Source organism: Pistacia vera, unplaced genomic scaffold (assembly GCF_008641045.1).
Source record: "Pistacia vera cultivar Batoury unplaced genomic scaffold, PisVer_v2 Contig283, whole genome shotgun sequence".
In the NCBI taxonomy this organism is placed as follows: Eukaryota; Viridiplantae; Streptophyta; class Magnoliopsida; order Sapindales; family Anacardiaceae; genus Pistacia; species Pistacia vera.
The window spans coordinates 1,177,197-1,190,192 of NW_022196094.1; the positions used below are offsets into that span (position 1 = coordinate 1,177,197).

At 34.4% G+C, this 12,996-nt stretch overlaps 2 protein-coding genes across 2 annotated transcripts; both read right to left on the reverse strand.

Annotated features, from left to right (window-relative positions):
• Positions 1-2,451: 2,451 nt before the first annotated feature.
• Positions 2,452-6,029, reverse strand: LOC116134165 (histone deacetylase HDT1-like). Its single transcript, XM_031419845.1, has 9 exons — positions 5,875-6,029; positions 5,047-5,117; positions 4,736-4,958; positions 4,589-4,657; positions 4,304-4,470; positions 3,819-3,905; positions 3,627-3,717; positions 2,857-2,974; positions 2,452-2,767 (listed from the first exon to the last, which is right to left on the reverse strand). The coding sequence occupies exons 1-9, from the start codon at positions 5,885-5,887 to the stop codon at positions 2,704-2,706; spliced, it is 903 nt and encodes a 300-aa protein (XP_031275705.1). The 5' UTR covers positions 5,888-6,029; the 3' UTR covers positions 2,452-2,703.
• Positions 6,030-7,782: 1,753 nt separating this feature from the next.
• LOC116134122 (uncharacterized protein At4g22758) lies at positions 7,783-8,991 on the reverse strand. Its single transcript, XM_031419812.1, has 2 exons — positions 8,335-8,991; positions 7,783-8,216 (listed from the first exon to the last, which is right to left on the reverse strand). The coding sequence occupies exons 1-2, from the start codon at positions 8,726-8,728 to the stop codon at positions 8,047-8,049; spliced, it is 564 nt and encodes a 187-aa protein (XP_031275672.1). The 5' UTR covers positions 8,729-8,991; the 3' UTR covers positions 7,783-8,046.
• Between the last annotated feature and the right edge of the window lie 4,005 nt (positions 8,992-12,996).

Genomic DNA, 12,996 nt, shown 5'->3' on the forward strand with positions numbered 1-12,996 from the left:
ATGAGAAGTCTTTATGAGCACAAATATGACTTGCAAGCCATGGTGACTGATAAGTCATTTGTCGATTCTCGATATGCAAAAAGTAATAAAGGCATACATGTTATTCGCATAATTCTAGATAACGATTTTTGGAATGAGATGGGTAAGATATCCAAAGTTGTGAGTCCATTGATGCGCTTGTTGCGGATTGTTGACTCAGATGAGATGCCTGCAATAGGATATGTGTATGATGGCATGTACAGAGCGAAAAATGCAATTAAGAAGTTGTTTAAGAATAAAAAGATATTGTACAAGCCTTATACACGAATCATTAAGCTACGCTGGGATAGGACGTTGCACCGTGATATCCATGTTGCAGCTTATTATTTGAATCCTGCCTTTAAATATGAAGAAGCATCTTTTTGTGCCAAGCCAGAAGTCATGAGTGGTTTCCTTGATACTATTGACAGTAAAGCAAGTGTGTTCAATTTGAACAAGACAAGGTTAATGGAAGAGAGTAGATTATATTCAAACCGGGAAGAAAGCTTTTCTTGTGGGCTTGCTCTTGAAACCACCAAAACCACACGTTCTGGTATGTAATAGTTATAAAATTTATGAGTTCTTTTGTTTTTTAAGTCTAATTTATTTAGTATGTTTAATTTTCAATTAGATGAATGGTGGAGATCATTTGGGTATAGTAGTCCAAATTTGCAAAAGTTTGCAATAAAAATTCTTAGCCAAACTTCAAGCTCTTCGGGATGTGAATGAAATTGGAGTGTTTTAGAGCGCATACATACTAAACAGAGGAAAAGATTGGAGCATCAAAGGTTTAATGATCTTGTTTTTGTTCACTATAACTTGCATTTGTAAAACAGTTATAAAACATTGTCAATTACTCAATTATGCATTACTCTTATTGTTATTATCTATTATTTTCCTTGATATTTTACTTGTCACGCTTTTAATATTTCATTATGGTATTTTAGGAGGTGTTACAAGAAAATAAGTTTTGATCCTATTGATTATGAAAGTATCGACAAAACTGAATGTTGGATAGTTGACGATGAAGAGGAGGTCAATGAACTTAATTATGAGGAGTTGGAACAAATGTTATATGGAGAAGGATTTAATGAACTTAATTATGAGGAGTTGGAACAAATGTTATATGGAGAAGGATTTATTCCTGCTAGAGCTGGAGTTGCTGATCACCCCTCTTTTTACGATTCAACCGATGGTTCAGAAAGTTGGTTTCAAATATTTAAGCAACTTAATATCTATTTTAAATTAAATTATAAGTTTTAACTTATGCTTTCTATTTTTTACTGAAATTTATGTAGATGATGGTGATGGTGATGATTATGATGATGGTGATAAATTTTGATGCTATTATGTGAAGCTCAATCAACATGGAGACAGATCAAAGAAAAAACACTGTATGAACACAACATTATGTTTGGATTTGGACTTTGGATTGTTGTTAAATACTTATATTATGTTGGGATTGTTATTGAATTTGGACGAATCATCTTGGACAGTAGTTAAGTTATTATGGTCTTATTAAAAAATGAAAATCTTAAAATAAAACAGGTTTTTTTTTTCTATGTTGACGTCACCGGTCCAACCGACGGTCTAATCGGTTGAACCGGTTGACCCGTGGCCTAGGCAACAAGGCAAGTTGCCCTCCGGTTCAGGTTTTAAAACAGTGGTGTTTAGAGGCTAGGTGTGAAGTGTTTGTGGCAATGGAATCAAGAGTTAGGGGCTGAGAGTGAAACCCCAAGAAGCCCAAGAAGGCTGGCTATTGGAGAATTTCAATGAGCATGGAACAAAGCAACCCAGGCAAATTTGTGAAAGATTCTGATAAATAAACACCTTCCACTCACTTCAAATAACTGCACAAGCAAAAAAAACCGAGAAAGAACAAAAAAGTGGACATTAGTGGCCAATAACTCAACTGCCCCTTGGTGAAAACAACCCTTTAAAACTTGCAATCTACGAACAAGCAAGGCACAACAAGACCAGGGTTTTGTTGAACACATCAATACGGTTTGAGTGATTGCAATAAGGATAACTATAAATAAGTGAAAACAGTAATTTTTACCCCTTTATTTTCCATTAATAAAAAGATATAGGCTGATATATTGTTAATTGGCATTTGGCGCCCAGTAACAAAACCCCTTTGTTATCGTATCAATGATGGCATTATTTGTTACAAGATCGCATGAATTCAATTTTCTCAGTATTTGATTCATTACTTGTAACATGGAGTAAAGAAATTATTAAAATGCTCATGAATTTACCAAAATCGTGAAACGATATAAAATGTGTTAAAATCTTAACATTGTATAAAGTTCAATATTTTATACTTCCTCGTCCAACAAATCCAGAAACATACGATGGTGCAGAGATCAGAAACATTAATAAAAAGTGAGCAAGAGATGACCAGAAAATGAATGGTCAAAAGACAACAAACCATATCGACAAAACAGCATCACAATTAGGAACATTTAATTTAAAGGCATCAGAAAGCAAGTTTTAATAAATATAAACTCTCCGGAAGTAAAACACCTATTAATAGCCATCACAGAAGTACTACTAAGATAAGCTCTCTCCTTCACTTTTGCCAAAACCTACCAAAAACACAGCTCTCGGGGTGGGGGGTATTTCCACACAAAAATAAACATGCCACAGCCATCAGCAAAGCACGTTATGACACTACTACTCCATCTATTTGCTAGCACTGTGCTTTGCCTTATTGTGAGATTGTAGAGCACCATCCGACCCAAATGACCTATTCATATAAACAGACCACGTCAGTCACAAGCCAATACTAACATTTATGATTCAAATTTACAGTGATTGTGCAGGGCATGAACATACTTGCTACACGATTTGCAAGAAAATTGGCCACCACCAGATTTGGGAGTTTTGTCATTAGGTGTTTTGCCAGCCTGCTTTGATGGGTGAGGAGTTGCAACATGGACTCCCTTCTTTCCATCTAACCACAAAAGCAAAATCCAGAAAACGAAAAAACTTAGTTCATGCGTGTTCTGAAACCAGTCAACAATCATAGTGCCAGGTAAAATAATTGCAAATCATAAATGAGAACCAAAAAAAAACTCCATATAATTTTCATTAAAGAAGCTGGTGCCATTGGATTGATTAATATAATAACTCAAGGATAAGGTGTTCTACCAAATAGTAATTATCAAAACATACAAGGCAATTAGGGCAATCAATACTCAACATCCAATGGGAAAGACAGCATATTAACTGTATAGAAATACAATTGTTCAGAAAATTTCTGAGCAGTAAACTAGCACATAAATTTAGTGAAAGGTGGTAAAAATAGGTATACCTTTCATATAAATAGAATTACAAAAATCAAACATTAACCATCTCTTCAAATTTATTCAGAATAAAATAGAGCAACTAAAGACATCACTAAGTTCAATACTTAACAGAATAATAAATCTGATATAAAATATTATGCAGTGTCAAGGTTAAGCAAAACGGAAAACTTGCAGTTCTTTCTATTGCATGAATAACAATAAATGGCAGAATACGCAGCCCATTACTCATCCATAAACAATTAAATAATACTAACTAATAGAATAACACTGTAAATGATCATGCCACAAGAACATTACCAGTCTGAGGAGTAGCTGGAGCCTTTGCCTTCTTAGCAGGAACAGGAGTTTTTGTAGCTGATTCCGTTGGTCTCTTCTTCCCAGCTACAGCCTTTAAAATGAACAAAAATATGTTATAACGGTTCAAAGAATCAACATTTAGAGACCAAAGTAACATAAAACTTGTGTAAAATACAGATTTCATACACATACCTTCTTAGGTGTCTCTTCATCTTCATCAGAGTCTTCATCTTCTGAATCGTCCTCATCTTCATCAGAACCTTCTTCGTCATCAGATATCTGATCGACAACCGAAAAAGCCAGCAAATTTATTTAGGCAAAAAGATATTCAAAAAATAACTTAGCAATAAAAAAACGCAAAGGTAAAGTGGTTTCTCAAAATAGAAGAGGGGATACAAAAAAGATAGTTGCAGCACAATCAGCTGAAATAATATACTAATAAAATAATCACCTACATCTGAAACACTTGTTAAAATGCTAGAATTGGTATCACTTGGGAAAATTCATTTATTTCCAATTATTTCCCTGGCCTGTCTAAATTGCCCACTCCTTAGCCTCCACAACTTATGCAATATGTATGATATAGAAGGCCAAAAAATGAGAGACCTCATGCCGTCACAACCACATCAATGCCATTCAAAACTACTCAAAGTACTACCAGGTAATAATAGAGGTACCTCATCAGAATCAACTTCCACCCCATCATCCATTGAATCATCTGAATCACTGTCATCATTCTCCTCAGGTTTGATTGTTGCCTTGCTTGGCTTTACAGAAATCTCAGGCTTTCCAGCATTGGCCTTTACAGGAGCTTTTGCTTTCTCAACTTTTAGTCCACCTTTTCCTTAACAGAACTAGCAAGAAAAATGAAAAAAACAAATTAATTTTTTGCATGATAGATAATTAATAGCATTGAAAGTATATTATAACTCTCTGCATGAAAGTGCAGGAACAGGATCTACCATTCTCAGCAGCAATCATTGGAATATCCTCTTCCTCATCCTCATCTGATCCATCCATATCAAACTCATCTGTACAAATAAAAATTTTCAGTTAAGTTAAACAGTTAAGATGAAACTTGCAAGCCAATGAACCACATTAAGACTCACCAGAACTATCTTGTGGCAAGGGAGTTTGGTAACCACAAAAGTAGACACTCCCATTCTTCCAGTTGTGAGAAAGCTCAAACTCTTTCTCAAATACTAGATCAAAAGATAGTTGTGGTATAGTATCAGAAATAAGAGTTCCAAGGACAAGCTTCTGGTCTCCAAATTTTACAAAGAGGGGCACAGATTCATGTCCTTTATCCTTCTTAGACTCACCAAGGGAACCCTGGAAAAGAAGCAACATCCATACAATTTGTTAGAAACAAACTCCACTGATTAAAACTGAAAGTACTAAACATTAACAATTCAATCACCTGTGAGAGGTGGATGATATTGTCAAAAGTTGGTTTTACTTTAAGTGGCTGTCCGGCCTTAACTTCAACACCTATAGGAGGACAAGAATAATCCGAAATTAGCATAACTGAGTAATATCAAGAAGGATAATACCCTATTGAAAGAAGCGAAGACTACAAAATAGTAGCCTGAAGTGAACCAACAACCCACATAAAGCATTTCATAGCAGAGTATGTACACAGCAAGTAATGTACTGGCAATTAAGCACTAATGTTCAAAGTGCTAACCACTGGTCAAACATCGGTTCATACAACAAGCTAGTTAAACAGAGGAAAATAAAAACAAAAGTATATAAAGGGAATAATACCATGGTAAACAAAAAAAGAGTTGCTTTTTAATAATCTTCATTTTCTAATATAAAACTAACCCAACTTTTTAGCCCATTCTGTAACAGCAAGACTTTCTTTCCAGAATAGGCACTCCATATCACTCTCTCAGAAAAAATCTCATTCGCAGATTAAATAACTGGAGAAACTAGACTCGCTGTCATTCCACCTAAGAATACACTTCAACTCTAGTTAAAAAAACGTCCATTTTTTTTATCTCTTCCCTTAAATAAGCGAGCATATCTCTATATACTAAAAACACATAAATAATAGTAAACTGAAACATATACTATGCATAAATAAATAAAAACATAACCTGCAACAGACTATCACAAGAAAGAAGTATTTTTTCCGATATTATCTCGGATTTCAAGCTAATCAGCGAGAAAAAACCGTAATGAGTTGGAAAATCGTAAACAAAAGTATGCGTAGAGTAAGCGTGGAAAGAAAGGAAGAACTTACCCCAGAACTCCATGGAAGAAGAATAAGTGATTAAGCGTGAGCGTTGGAGAGAGAAAGGGTTTTAGAGAGAGTTAACGAAAGAGGCGTAAAGGAATGGGGTTTGGAGGGAATTTATAAGAGAATTGCCGCCTAGTTTAGCTGTATTTAGGGTTTTGGGTTTTTTCTATTTTTTTCTTTTAATTTTTTTTTTTTTTTTTGTACTCTAGGGTTTTGTGAGAGTAAGCGAGACTTTTGTATGGGCTTTGAGCTTTTCATTTTTTAAAAAAAAAAAAAATTTTAATTTTTTTTTTTTTTGGTACTCTAGGGTTTTGTGAGAGTAAGCGAGACTTTTGTATGGGCTTTGAGCTTTTCAGATTGGGCTTTTTTGGGCTTCAGATTACCAAATAATGACCCATAAATATCACTATTGGGCTTTGGAGTGTTCAGCTCGAACCTATTTTTCAGTTCCTATAGTTTTTATCTACCACGTCTATTTCCAAAATCATTTTTTAAAAAAGAATAAAATATATTTCCAATAAAAATGAAAATTTTGATTTTAATTTGACCTCATATTTTACTTCGTTATATATTTATCAATTAAATATATTTTATTTCTTTAATAAAATATTCTAAAAAGTGGGATTATTTAGTAACTGAAATAATAGCAGCCCGCCCAACAAATTAAGCATATTATCATAAGGAAGGCAAAACAGCCCTTAAATTTCAGTTGGACCACAGTACTCGTATATTATGGTCCCAAATATTTGAGCCTCAAGACCCTGGCCCATCAGTTATCTGTTTCCAACCATTTATCAGGTTATATATATAATATTTATAAATTTTAATCAATGTCTATTAATGAATGCAATTTTAATATTAATAAAGACCATGATAGGAAAATTTTAAGTTAGTTAATTGAGGTTTGAAAATTGTTCCTATTTTTGGAGGTCGGTCATGTCATCACCTACCTTTGAAAATAGAGTACTAACCTATTTCCTTTGTATTAAAGACGTTTAACCAAACAAAATGTTCCTCTTATTTCCATGTGTTTAGACAAAGAATATGATTAAGGAGGAGTTATAATTATTGGAGGGTTTTTTCTAAGTAAAAATATTGGGTAAGTGATTAAGTATGAAACAGATAGCCAACTCTCAAATCCCTCCAAAGGATGGTGATAATGTAACATTCCCTACGCAACCTTAGAATTTGACGTGAAAAAGTTATACCAACGTTCATCAATATATTCAGTAGGATGTGTGTGCATTCCAAAGAAAGATTCCTTCAAAATATTTAGGACAAGTTAGGCGGGTGGATATTTTAGGTGACAAGTGGATATTAGGGGAAATTTAGAATTATATGATGTGGTCCATAACTTTTGAAGTAAGGACCCCATTCCATTCAAATTGAATGCCATTGGTTTCCTGTATGCAGCCTCACATATTAGACACAACAAGCGGAAGAAGCGTCAAGTTATTGATTTATCCCTTTATCAATTAATTTCAACCAATTATTATATTTAAATTTCACATTTTAATATGTAAAATTATTTCTCCATAGACAGTATTTTAAAGAAAAAGGTTATAATTTATTAACAATTTTTATCCCATCAAAAATAATTGAATTGTTATGATTTGATTTGAGAATTCTTCAAACATCTTGAAAGAAAGTGGAATAATAAAACGAGAAATATTGAAAATAAAATTAGGCATATCTTTCTTAACTATGAGAACATCTGAAAATTTTTACAATTAATTAGTAATATATAAAAAATATATTTTTTTTTTTTAAAGAAAACGACAGTCACGATGGTAAACTGTAAACCCACAATTTAGCATGACAATGGCTCTTATTTTTCGTCATTAAAACTAAAAAACAATTATTTGAAAAGCAGTTTTTTTCTGATTGATTTCATCAAGATGGTAAATAATATGAATTTCGTAAACACCAACTAAATTAGACAATAAAGATTTGGTACACAAAAAGCTGTACATAATATTGGATATCCAATCCGTTGAAGAATCAAAACAAAAGGAGAAATCAAATGGAGATGAAGAAATATTACAATCTCCTTCATTAATCTTCTTAATAAAACCTAAAAGCATCCGCAAATTTCGCATATGCTGAACCTGTCACATGACCTATAATATTTCAACTGTAATCTAACCGTTTTTTACTTTTTACACCAGAACCCAACTAGAAACCCATAAACTTCAGCCAAGGAATCCCTGCCTTGCTAACCTTTTCTGCCTCCTTTGAACACGTCGAAGACGACGTCGTTGCTTCACTCTGCACTTCTGCTTTTCTTCTACACAGAAAGAAGTTTCTCGATCCAAGTTCCGTCAACTTCTCGTTTCTATCCAAACCTGAGATTTTAAAAGAAAAAGGTCAATCAATCACTGCGCTACGCGTGTTACTGTGTTTAAACTGGACCAATCTAAGGCTGAAGATTTAGGTGCAAAGAAGTAATTTCAGAATTCTTACTTTCTAGGCTAAACTGTGAATAGTGGAGGTCGAAGCAGGACGGGTCGGCGGTCGGCGAGATCGGTCGCCGACATTCTTTGACGTACTGCCTCATGGCGGCGGCGACCAAGTCGGCGACGGTGTTTTCCGAAGACATTATTACGTGTACGGCACCTACGCTTCCCTGAACCGTAACGTTTAACAACAGCTTCGTCAACTTCGGTTTATTCTCCGGTGAAAAACTGACGGGACTCCGATCCGGATGCAAATCCGGCAACGTCTTTGGCCTTCTCAACTGTTTCTCCGCCATCATCATGGCCGGAGGTCTCCCGTGAAACGACATCGATTTTTCCGATAACAATTTTCCTTTCCGGCTCTGCTCTTGTCCCCTCCGGTTACTCTTAGACGTGGGCATAGAATCCCTAAATAGATTTAAATAAAGCAAAATGCGATAAATTTTCTTTTACGTTTCTTGATTCTGGTGTGACTTCTTACCTCAAGCGCCGGTAACGGAAGAAACGGAATCGAGGGAAACCGAGAGCTGGTGACGGGCTTGGGCTCTCAGGTTTCCGGTCACCGGAAGCTATCATATAAGTGAAGTTGTTGAGGTGCAAAAACAGCAAACTGACGGTTTAAAACTTGGAGGGCAATCGAGAGGTTATGACTTATGAGGAATCGAGCCTTCCTGGACTACTTATTTATATAAAGAAGTAGATAAGAAACTGCGATTAATTTTCTCAAGGGTTACCGGGAATAGCCAGTTGTAGGGTCGGAGAGATACAAGAAGGTTTGGTTATATTTGAGTATGACCGGGTATTTCCGGTGGAGAGTCTATGTTTGTGGTCTTGACTCTTGAACAGTCTCTTTGTGACGGCTTCGTGCTAAAATGCGCGGGAGTGTGATACTGTGATGTTCGGTTAATTAAAGGGTGAAACGTGGAAAGATTATTGTGGTTTGGCTGCTATGAATTTGTGTGGGACGTCACGTAGAGTATTACTGCTTTCGCTTTGGCGGCTATGAATTTTCAGATGTCAGGTGTTGAGCACGTGTATATTAATGCAGCGTGTTTGGCCGCTGCGCTGAGCTTGAACCTTCCTCGAAATTGAGAGAATAATCATTTATTCAAATCTCCTAATCTTTTTTAACACATATGATGACAAATGTGGAAACTTCTCAATTTAACCACTTCTGCTAAATTTTACTTAAATAAATTTAATTGAATTTCAATTCTCAAAATAAGAAAATTAATTTTTATTTTATTTACCGCTATAAATTTAAATTAGTAAAAGAAAAATATGAACATTAGGTTTTACAAGTTTTATAAAAAAGTTATATGCAGAAAAATCTTTACTTAAAGGAGATATGCTAAATGTTTTATGTACTAACTTTCAAGTAAAGTTAATACAGCATGCTTAAGTGAAGAGTAAGTGCAGAAATGATACGTAAAAATATTGGGTTGGTGCATATAAAATAAAAAATACATATGAATATTCCTTTATTTTCAATTTAACTGTTAGAACTTAGAATCGTGATGGAAGATACCACGTTAATGATTCTACTTTATGATTACTCTTTAAGGTTTCCTACGTGTCAGTGAACAATGGGATAGACGGTTTCCACGTCATTGTCAAAGGAACAGTTATGGTTCTGCCACGTAGTGGACATTTGGGGGAATTATTGGTGTGATGGGCCGGTGGATATGCCAAGTGGACCAATGACGATTCTGGACCTCGTTATCTAAAAGAGTGACGTCAGCCCTGCAATTATGCATTTTGTCGTTCCTCCTTAAAGAGCTTAGCATGATGGTGAAGGTAACAAGTAGAGGTCCACGTGGACAGATGAGGCCACACTTGATTTGTTGCGTTTTACGACGATCTGACGGCGATGAGAGGTTAAAGAGGGGATGGGCGGTGAGTGATTGAAGTTTTGGGATGTAATGATTGGAATATAGTGAAATGAAATGGACGAATTTGTTTATTTTGAAATGTTTTGTGACCATAAAAAAGTTATGTGTGATAACTGATAAGTATTTAGCTAACCAGGGAAAAAAGACAGTTCCACAATTTAAGGGAGGAAATTGGCTAGATTATTCTAATTTTGGCGCAAAGGAACATAGTTTTAACTATATTTTCAAAATTTATTTTGATTTTATAAATACAATGATATTAGGTCATTTTTTTTTTATAAATGGGAGTGTTTGGGTCAACTTACACACACATCTTACGCACATCTTAACTAATCCCCTGAAATTTTGGAATTACTGGTTAGATACGAACTCCAGTAGTGACCCCTGTTAATAATTGTGAGGACTCGAACTCGGAATACCATATTAGATCCACCTTTTGTTCTTTTATCTTTAAAGAGACTTGAATCTTAGAAACCACGTTAGATCCTCCTCTTATTCTTTTACCATAGGAGGACTTGAACAATAATTTTAAATAATTTAGAATTAAAAATTTAGATATATTATTATTTTTTTAAGACTAGTTTATCATTACTATAATGGACATTAAGAATGTATCTCTAAATAAGTAACATGAGAAATGAAAAAAAAAAATTGCTACAAATAAAGGACATGTCTTTATATAAGAATATGTTCCAATGCAATGCCTTGGTCCTATTAAGCAAATTACGAGATTGATGGTATTTTAAATTGAATCCTGCGCACCAAATTTAAATAATATAAACATAAGGACCTACAAAGTTTATGAAGTTTCCTTACGTCCACAAAAAGATAAGACATCACGAATGACGAACCAAGTAAGAAATAATCAAATAAAATAATACAAGGTTGGCATTAAATTAATAGTTTATTTTATATTATATAGTTTTATTAAAGCGATGACCAATCTCCAGCTACAGCTAGAAGATATTTCACGGATCAGTAATATAATAATTATTGATGGTTGATGACACATATCACAGAGCTACAGGAAAACGTGACTTGGCTTAATAACTAAATTAACTGTTATAAAAGATGATAAGATAATAATAGAGTCGAGTCCAAAAATATTTACTGAAAGAAGACTTAATGCATTAACATAAATATCTTTCAGGATCGCATTTATTATTTGTGTAACAACTAACAAGTGACGTGAATTTGAATAAGAAGAGGATGAATAATAGTATGATGGGTGTGCTTTAATCTTTAGATACAATGTTAACATCATCTATCTTTTTCAACTTTAATTTTCAATTTACTCAAGATAAGATATGCTGAAGCAACAAAATTTTCAAATAAATCTTGCACCCTTCGTTGTTTTATTAATGGATTTTTTTTTTTTTTTTTTATCATCGGGAGTATCTGATCAATTTACGTACATCTTAATTAATTTCCCAAGACTCTGGAATTACTAGTCGGGTAAGAACTCTAATGGATATTCCTATTAGCAATCAAAGAGGGACTCAAATTCAAGATCTCTTGAGTGATATATCCAAGAGTTCTTATCGAACCACTCAACCATCCATATATAGTTTTGTTAATGGATTCTTAGTTGACAATTGGCTAATCAATGGCGCTTATATTATTGTGATTCAAGGTTTCACACATGGTTTTAAAACCCGGACCGGCCCGGTCGGTTTAACCGGTTGGATCGGGACCCGGAGCCTTCTCTAGGTTGGGTTACTCGTTCAACTGTTTCAAGTTTAAAATCTAGCAAACATACCCCTGATTAATACACATCAGTCCCTAAAGGTTTGAAATCTAACAAACACACCCTCTAGTCAAATGCAAATCGACGATGACATCCCCTTTTCCGGCGACCTTCCACCTTCCCTTGCTGTCAGAAACCACATTCTGACTTTCTTTAGGGCCGTGATGCTTCATCTCCCGCCGTTGCTCGATGTTTCGTCGTCCAGCAATTTTTTTTTTTCCATTTCCCTGCGTCGATCAAGCCTTCTCTAGGGATGGGCATGGGCCGAGTCAAGGCCGGGGACCCCGTCCCCGATATCCACTACCATGACCATCCCCAGCCCGTCCCGTCCCGTCCCTACTGGCAGGGACAACTCTCATGACCATCCCCAGCTCGTGGGGATGAAATCACTCACATCCCCATCCCGGCCCAGCCCGATGAACGGGGCTTCATGAGGAAATTCACCCTGAGGAGGATTTTCCCCCGAACATAATTAAATATATCTATATCTAATCTTAATATATTTTATTAGGTCAATTGATTAATTATTTAATTGTATGGAGACTTAGGCTTAGTTAGCCTTGTTAATTAATTAATTTTTCATAAAATTAATATAACTAAATTCAATCTTAACATAATGTACTAGGTAAGTTGAATATTTATTTAATTGTATAAAGGCTTAGCCGATTAGACTTAATCAACCATGTTAATTAATTAATTTTTAATAAAATAAATATATCTATATCTAATCTTAACATGATTTATCAGATAAATTGATTAATTATTCAATTGTATAGAGACTTAGGCTTAATTAGTCCTATTAATTAATTATTTTTTTACAAAATTAATATAACTAAATTCAACCTTAACATAATTTATTAGGTAAATTTATGAATTAATTCATAAAACACTATCTCTATTACAACTAATGAAATTAGTCCATTTGTGAAAGTGACAAATCCCATTATCCTAAGTTCCCAACATTGATTAAGTTTTACATCATATTTAATTGACTCATTAATTAATTACAAGGATAATTGAATTTGTGTAA

What these genes read in the sequence shown, in the direction of transcription:
- LOC116134165 (XM_031419845.1), bottom strand. An exon ending in ATATCATCCACCTCTCACAG is followed by an intron (nt 4,959 to 5,046) that starts GTGATTGAATTG and finishes CTTCTTTTCCAG; the next exon opens with GGTTCCCTTGGTGAGTCTAA. An exon ending in CTTGCCACAAGATAGTTCTG is followed by an intron (nt 4,658 to 4,735) that starts GTGAGTCTTAAT and finishes TTATTTGTACAG; the next exon opens with ATGAGTTTGATATGGATGGA.
- LOC116134122 (XM_031419812.1), bottom strand. Translation starts at nt 8,728, where the DNA reads ATGCCCACGTCTAAGAGTAACCGGAGGGGACAAGAGCAGAGCCGGAAA. An exon ending in TTCACAGTTTAGCCTAGAAA is followed by an intron (nt 8,217 to 8,334) that starts GTAAGAATTCTG and finishes TTAAAATCTCAG; the next exon opens with GTTTGGATAGAAACGAGAAG.